The sequence below is a fragment of the Elephantulus edwardii genome, unplaced genomic scaffold (assembly GCF_000299155.1).
Source record: "Elephantulus edwardii isolate Elephantulus edwardi_28Jun2011 unplaced genomic scaffold, EleEdw1.0 scaffold00221, whole genome shotgun sequence".
NCBI lineage: Eukaryota > Metazoa > Chordata > Mammalia > Macroscelidea > Macroscelididae > Elephantulus > Elephantulus edwardii.
Window position 1 is genome coordinate 3,211,168 of NW_006399971.1, and position 8,759 is coordinate 3,219,926.

At 42.0% G+C, this 8,759-nt stretch overlaps 1 protein-coding gene and 1 pseudogene across 1 annotated transcript in view; one reads left to right on the forward strand and one right to left on the reverse strand.

Annotated features, from left to right (window-relative positions):
• Positions 1 to 436: 436 nt before the first annotated feature.
• On the forward strand, positions 437 to 1,665 carry LOC102861131 (annotated as a pseudogene).
• A 4,825-nt stretch (positions 1,666 to 6,490) lies between these two features.
• Positions 6,491 to 8,759, reverse strand: part of FLT4 (fms-related tyrosine kinase 4) — a 73,432-nt gene continuing 71,163 nt past the window's right edge. Inside the window, exon 32 of the mRNA XM_006898154.1 lies at positions 6,491 to 6,689. Coding sequence (XP_006898216.1) covers positions 6,491 to 6,689 — 199 coding nt within the window. The remainder of the gene's footprint in view (positions 6,690 to 8,759) is intronic.

The following is an 8,759-nucleotide window of genomic DNA, read 5'->3' on the forward strand; positions in this document are numbered from 1 at the left end:
TTTCATCTCTCTTTGAGCTAGGGATTTTGAACATTTTTTCATGTGCTTGTTAGCCATCTGAATGTCTTCTTTAGTGAATTGTCTGTTCATATCCTGTGCCCATTTTTCTGTTGGATTATTTACCTTTATCTTGTGGTGCTCAAGTATTTTATAAATTCTGGATATAAGTCTCTTATCTGATATGTCATTACCAAAGACTTTTTCCCAGTCTGTGGCTTCCCTTTTTACCCTGTTGGAGAAGTTTTGTTTTGTTTTTTTCTTTATAAACCTTTATTTAAATCACAATTTTTTTCTTTTTTAAAAAATAATTTTAGGGGAAACTTTCCAGAACACTCGGTGAGAAGCTGGGGAGCGGCTGCTGCCCGAACTGCGCACAGTGACGCGCTCCTTCCCGCTCCCCCTACACTAGCTTCTGCCAGCTCAATGGCTATAGAAAATGGTGAAGGAAACCACTTACTACGATGTTTTGGGGGTCAAACCCAATGCCACCCAGAAAGAGTTGAAAAAAGCTTATAGGAAATGGGCCTTGAAGTACCACCCTGATAAGAATCCAAATGAAGGCGAGAAGTTTAAACAGATTTCCCAAGCTGATGAAGTACTTTCTGATGCAAAGAAAAGAGAATTATATGATAAAGGAGGAGAACAGGACATCAAGGAGGGTGGAGCAGGTGGTGGTTTGGGCTCACCCATGGACATCTTTGATATGTTTTTTGGAGGTGGTGGAAGAATGCAGAGAGAAAGGAGAGGAAAAAATGTTGTCCATCAACTCTCAGTAACATTAGAAGATTTATATAATGGAGCAACAAGAAAACTGGCTCTGCGGAAGAATGTGATTTGTGACAAATGTGAAGGCCGAGGAGGTAAGAAAGGAGCAGTAGAATGCTGTCCTAATTGCCGAGGTACTGGAATGCAAATAAGAATTCACCAGATTGGACCTGGAATGGTTCAGCAAATTCAGTCTGTGTGCATGGAGTGCCAGGGCCATGGAGAACGGATCAGCCCTAAAGACAGATGTAAAAGCTGCAACGGAAGGAAGATAGTCCGAGAGAAGAAGATTCTGGAAGTTCACATTGACAAAGGCATGGAAGATGGTCAGAAGATAACATTCCATGGTGAAGGAGACCAAGAGCCAGGACTAGAGCCTGGAGATATTATCATTGTTTTAGATCAAAAGGATCATGCTTTTTATACAAGACGAGGAGAAGACCTTTTTATGAGTATGGACATACAGCTGGTTGAAGCATTGTGTGGCTTCCAAAAGCCAATATCCACTCTTGACAACCGAACCATAGTCATCACCTCTCATCCAGGTCAGATTGTCAAGCATGAGGATATTAAACGTGTGTTAAATGAAGGCATGCCAATTATCGTAGACCATATGAAAAAGGGAGCCTAATCATTGAATTTAAGGTTAACTTTGCCAAAAATGGCTTTCTCTCTCCTGAAAAACTCTCTCTGCTGGAAAAACTCCTACCTGAGAGGAAAGAGGTAGAAGAGACTGATGAAATGGATCAAGTAGAACTGGTGGACTTCGATCCAAACCAGGAACGCCGCCGCCATTACAATGGAGAAGCATATGAGGATGACGAGGCGGGGTTCAGTGTCAGACCTCTTAATGCGGCCATTGAGTCCACTGCACTTAATATGCAGCAAGTGCATACGTGAAGGACTGTAATCATAATATGCTCACTACTTGGCTATTGTTTTTGTTTTAATATTCAACTATAGTAGTGTTTTAAAGTTAAATGAATAAACTCATATAAAAGCTCTGACTTTGCTCTGTATGTATGATGAATTCAGTGTGTAAGGAGAAATTTAATATTTGTAAAAACAGCTTTTGGTTTAAAAAGGAAAAATTTTCTCCCCTAGTGTTTGTTAGGCCACATATTGTATTGTTTTCGGCTATGCACATGGAATAGTTTAGACTGAAATGCTAGGTATATGTATGACTTTAGTGTATGACCCTTAATTGTTAAGCTCTGGAATTAAAACTCTGTGCAAACTGGCAACTAGAAGAAAATTTTAATTTGTGGAGAAGTGTTGGTTTGTACAGTTACTTGTAGTGTATGGGATTCATTGTAATACCTCTGCATTTATCTTACTGCCTCAACTGTAAGAAATGGCACAATGTGTATATAGTTTAGCCTTGGGTATCAGTGATGACAGTGATACCTTGCTAAAGAAGGGCTTTTATCACCATATACCGCTGCTTAAGATCACGCACTTTCAGAACTGCATTCCCTTCAACTGTGCCATCTTTCTATTCACCCCTTCTCTTTGGATCATGATAAGTCCCGGAGTAGGGACTATAGGAGTTGGGTTAAGTCAGAATTGAAGAGACTTTTACGTGGAAAAGTAATTTGCATGTATGAGATTGGAAGGTGTTCTTTAGGTATGTTACAGGCTTACTTCAAATCAATTATACTCCAGAGTATCTGTAATGATGGTAGTATAGCAAATTATGATACATAACTTTTAATTGTATGTTTAAAAGTCACCACATGCTTAAATTTTAAATGTTCCTATGCTTAAATCTGCATATCAGAATTTAGGCAATTCTTGAAATGTACTAATTTTTCCTTAATATATTGATTACAAAGCAAAAAAAATTAATTTTAATGAGCATTTACAGAGATTTTGGATTTCCATTCATTCATTGCTGCACTTCTCTCCCCGCCCAGCCCCGCCCCCCACCCCAGTTTGCTCCTCTCTTTCAAAAGTAAAAGAAACACTCCTTTCCTGGTACACAATCCCCCGCACCCCTCCCACCATCCCAAGTACATTCCACTATGCAACTTTAATTGTGGACTCTTGTGATAACCATAATACCTTATCATACATCGCTTTTAAATTACTCCCTCATCTGTTTCAGTGCTGTATACACAACTTATCCAGTTTTTCTTAGTCTTACCCCAACCCTGATATCAATCCCATTTTACAACAGTGGCACCATGCAATATTTGTCCTTTTGCGACTGAGATATTTCACTCAGCATAATGTCCTCCAGGCTCACCTATTTTGCATAATATTGCATGAGTTCCTTGTTTTTCAATGCAGCGTAGTATTCCATTGTGTGAATATACCACAGCTTCTCTATCCATTCGTTTGTTGATGGGCAGAAGTTTTTGAATGAGCATAGGGATTTGATTCTTAGAAGATCCCATTCATCTATTTTACCTTCTCCTGGTTGTAGGTTTTTCAAGATACTTGGAAGACTGTTTATATTGTGGATTAGGACTTGTAGTGTTCTTCCAAGCTTCTCTTTAATGAAAAGAGCTGTTTGAATAGGCTTTATATTCACTGCCTATGTAAGCAACCCAGAGGCCTAAACCTTTTTGTCTAGATCTCTAAATTTTGGAGGTAACATTTCAGGATCTTCAAGTTGAAGAGAGGTTAGCCGTAATATCTTCATGGCTGGTGAAATGAAAATCTTGGTCTTCACTCTAAACATAAGATCTCTCCTTAACAGGGGTGAAGAAGTTGTAGGAATTACCAAAAACTGATAAGAAAACAGGCAGGACGTCCACATGCAAGACAGAGGAGGAGTAAAGAACTGCTTACTAGGTTTTCCATTAATTCCAACAACTAAGAAATAACGAGGAGAGTGGACCCGAGAAGGCTTATAGGACTGAATAAGAGACTCCTGTGTCAAGGGGAAAATGGATAGACTTACCAGCAACGTCAATCAATGCTCACCTACAGCTCTTCTGGAAGGATTTGAATTGTTGAAGCATCCTCATTTGTTGCCAGCTGGAAGCCAGGGCTTCGTCAATCCTCTATGGATTCGGCACATCCAGCCCTCCCCCACACCCTCACCTCCGCTCCTGGCGAGTCATTTCTTTCTTTCTCCGGGGCCTAGGTCACCTGTGTCACATCCCTCTTGCAGCCACCAGTATGGCAGTCATTCACTTGTGCAGCAAGTCTATCTCTTGCTTTCCTGTTGTTTGTACTATAGTGTCGGAAACGACCCATAGCTGACCCTCCAACAGGTTTTCAGAGGCAGTTAATTGTCTGGGAAGACATTGCCTATCCTTTTCCTGCTGAACCCTGGTGGCCTTGAACCGCATATTTTCGAGATTGCAGCTCAGCTTCTTGCCTTTTTTTTAAAAAAAACCTGGAGCCTAGCAGACAACGCAACGGCGCCCTCTACTGTGCGCTGGGTGCTCTGCATGCTTTTCTGGCATAGCGAGCTGAGAGCTAATCTAATCTCCCTGCCATGTTCTGGCAAGCATTAAATCTACTGGGGGACCTCAAGCGCTCCCGCCTCTGGGTCTGTGACCTCTCTTTCCTTGTCTGTGGATGAAGGTTACGGTAGGTACCCGCATGGTGCAGTGGACAGAGGAAGTCCACAAGGAGCTAGCGGCATCTGTTTTGGACCTAAGGCAACATTCGGCTTTTAAAAGCAGGAACAAAGTGCCTTGTTACTTTATAGGTAAAAGGTAGTAGGACCAAGCTGAGAGATTTTGTAAAAGGAGATTGCTCAGTACTGGCTGGGAAGTGCTCAGATGGCCACTCTGCAGATGGCTTTAGAGGACCCTTCCCACACTTGACAGGTGGAGAAACGAGGAACTCAATCCCACCCATCCACTTACTTCCTGTCAAGTACCTTGCCTCCTGGGCTGAGGCCTCCTGAGTCTGGAAATCTGGAAAAGGGAAGGAATCAAACCCGATTTTCACAGAAAGCTTTGACTTGAGTCCATTCATTGTAACTCAAAGACTGGCATCAACTTTATTATTATCTTTTGTTAAATACTTTAGATCTTTTCAGAGAACATGTTTACAAGGGCGTGGTAGGTCTTCTCCCCCAGTACGTGTGTGTGTGAATACACAACGAGGAGAGGTTATACAGACAGGCAGGTAATACCACTCAGGTAGTCTCTCAGAGGGGCAGCCCCATCACACACATCGCTCCTCTGAGAGAAAATGGCTCTCTGCATTTCCATTTGGTAAACCTGAGACCTATGTGTCACAAGTCAGGTGACAAGCAGAGGAAGAAGGAAAGGGATGAAGGCCCGTAGGGACAGGGAGGAGTACAGCCCTACATGCATTCCATGGATCATGAAGTAACAACACTCTGGAATGAGGATCCGCTGAGCGAGCTGCCGCCCAGCTGCACAGCCGCCTGACCTGCAAGCGCCTTGCTGGGGAAGGGGACATTTATTGGGGTGAGGGCATCAATTGCAGGGGCCCCGACTAGAACAAGGGTCTCTCTCCTGGCCAGGGAAGTGATCAGGCAGTGTGAGCTTGGAGGGAGCCTGGACAGTATGGCTTTGGCCCCCGAATGTCTCATCTGCTCCCATATGGGGACAGGGGTTATTCAGCCAGGACACTGATGTCATGTACGGGGGACACTTTGGCACAGTCACAGGGATGGCAGAAGATGCAGCCACCCCAGGTCACAAAGAACTTTTGCTGGTTGCCAAGTGGCACAGAACAAAACCAAGTGGGTCTTTTGTGCCAACACCAAAGCTTCCCTCAGAGGAACCATGCTGTGCATTGCTCACTGGACCTCAGGTGGTAGATTCAAGGCCTGGAGAGGAGAGCCAAGCGTTTCTCAAAGAGGGCAGCTCTGCACCACCAGCTGGCTCTGTAAGTTCTGGGCTGCTCAGTGAGTCTGGTGACCACTCGGAAGAGATGGTGGCTGCAGCATCTGCTATGATGACACATGACCTAGAGTCTGAATCGGGAATCGTCTAGATTCAGAAAGTTCTTCTGGGCTTCACTCATACTAAAGTTTTGAAAAGTCACTTCTTCACAGCAGCTAAAACAGTTTCTGAACATCTAGAGAAAACCAATTTGTCCTTGTTTACAACATTCAAGGTAAATGGAATGCTGTTTTCCTTTCTTTAATCTGTTCATCACTGTAGATGGCTACCCTGAGATGGTTAGCTGTTTGACCAGGCTCAGGAAAAGAACCTCAAAATTCTTCATTTATTGCTTTGAGATGGGAAGCATGACATTCCCTTTTCCTCCTCTGACAGGCAGGCAAAGGAAGCCACATCGCATGGAAGTGGAGCTCATGTGGAGTGGATATAATTTTGAGCAAGACTAGGAGTCCCAGCTCAAGTGTAGCTCTATCTCAATTACAGTATAATTTTCAGACCCACATATTTCTTATCTGAAAATGGGAGCCATGTCACCTACTAAAGGTAATGGGAGAGGTAATCAAAGAGACATTTTCCTTGAAAGTGCCTGACCAATACCTGTGGGTGCAGAGCTGCATGGAATATAAATCTGAAAGGGGAAGAGAGGATAGAGCACCCAAATGGGGACTCTGGGCTTGGTGGGCTCAGAGATGCCTAAGCTTGCAGTTTGATCTTCCTACTTAGAGAGAATAAAGGAGAGGAGAGGAAGCTCCCCTGTAATCTGAGCCAAAGGAGATACATTCCCAACCTGGGCCCCAGCATTCCACTCGCCCTGCCTGGCCTGGCCCTCACCACCTGCTGGCGCCCAGAGTCAACCAGGGGTGAGGGCCTTGCCCAGTGCTGCCTTAGTAGGTATCATCTGTGAAGAAGGGTGCACAGGCTGATGAGGTGCAGTCCCCCTCTTCGTGTGATTCCGACAGCTTCCCATACTCGCTGTTGTAAAACACTTGGCCTTCTTGTTCCCCCTGACTGGGCCGCTGCCACATTTCTTGTGAATCAGGGTGTGCCATCTTCACATCCACATCCCGACCAGGTCCTTTGCAGCTGTCAAGACAAGGAGGAAGGCATCAGAGAAAGAAGAGAGAAAGGCATGAAGAGAGAGAGGGTCGGATTGGAATCACCAAAGACATATCAGAGTAAACTCAAAGACATTAGCAAAAAGACTTGGATTAAACTAGCAAATCAACCTGATTTTGTTTGTTTAGCAAACACTCACTGGAGCTTTCTTTGTCTCACAGGTCAGTACAGGACAATGGAGAATGTCTGACTTAATCTCAAGTTTACTACAACCCTAATCTTACTACTTGGCACCACTATTCACTCATTTGCTCAAGCCAAGGACCTAGATGTCATCTTTGTCTTCTCGCTTTCCATTCTCTCTCATCATTAAATCCACCCAGAGGTCCTGTCCATGTTTAACTGCAAAATGCACCCATCCACATCTCTCCATTCATTTGTTCTTACTTCAGAGTGACCTGTCATCATCACATGCTCTACAATATCCACCTAGCATGTCTCTCTTCTTCCATACCTGCCTCTCTGCAGTCTAATCGTCAAAGAGATTCTTTCATAGATAGACTCTGTGATAGTCTCCAGTCACTCACAGAATGAAATCCAAGCTTCTCACCATGGCTGATGAGGTCCTCCAGTCAATTGATCAGGCAGTTGTCTTCCAGATTTCTTGGTATAGACGTCTACACATGACACTATTTTTGGCAAAGACACACTTGTTATAGTGAGACCATCCAGGGCTGCATTTTTTTCCCCTGAAACACCTGAAATGATGTTCCATCAATTCCTGGGGTCTTCTTTTTTGCCAATGCCATAGGTACAAATTGAACTTCTTCCTTCATTATCGTTGGTTCTTGATCATATGCTGCTTCCTGAAATGTATCAGTGTTGACCAATTCTTTTTGGTACAGGGATTCTGCTTAATCATTCTATCTTCTTTTGATGCATCATTCAAGATTTTGCCTAACAAATCTTTCTGTATTGCAACTCAAGGTTTTAATTTGTTCTTCAGTTCTTTCAGCTTGATTAATGTCTTTTTTTTTTTCTTTTCATTTTTTAACTGTGGCTTTCTTGCACATTTCATTATAACACTTTGCTTTGTCTTCTCAACTTTCCCTTTGAAATTTGCTCATCTCTCTTATTTCAGTGTTTCTTCCCCTTGGTTTTGGCCCCTTGTTGTTTTAGTGCAAGGTGCAGAGTATTCTGACATTAATTTCGGTCTTTTTTTTCTCCCCTATAACAAAATAATAGTCTTTTTCTTAAATAATAGTTTTGATGTTATCCCACAATTCATCTGGTCTCCAGTCATTAATGTTCAATGCATCAAATCTATTCATGAGAAGGTTTTTAAGTTTAGGTGAGATAGACTCAAGGCTATATTTAGTTTATTGTGGACTTGCTTTAATATCCTTCACCTTCAATTTTTTTTTCACCTTCAATTTTAACTTGCACAAGGGTAATTGGTCATCTGTTTCACAATCCACCTTTCTTCTGGTTTCAACTGCTGATATTGAGTTTCTCCATCAACTTTCTTCACAGACATAGTCAACTGATTCTTGTCTCATCTATCAAGTAATGTCCTTGCGCATAGTCACCATTTATGTGATTTTTTAAAAAAATGTATTTGCAATGAATAAATAACTCATTGTACAAAATTATATAAATTGATCTCCAGGCTAATTTCTGTTATCAAGTCCATATAGTCCAACTGTTAAGTCCTTCTTTGTTTTCAACTTTTGCATTCCAGACACCAATTATCAATAATGCATCTAGGTTACCTGTTTGATCTATTTCAGACTACAAAAGTTAGCAGAAGATCTCAGTTTCTTCATATGTGGAATTAGTGGTTGATGTATATAATTAATTGTATTAGTAGATCCTTATTTGCATATTGATAGTACCTTATCACTTACAACATTGTATAGACCTTGAATTTTCTTTAATGACAAATGCTACTCCATTTCTCTTCAAATTGTTGTCATTATATAATATAATCATATAATAGATTATATGATTATTTGAGTCAAAGTAGTCAATGCTAGTCCATATCAGCTCACTAATAACATGGGGCTTTTTGAGCCAGATGACCATATGATATATATG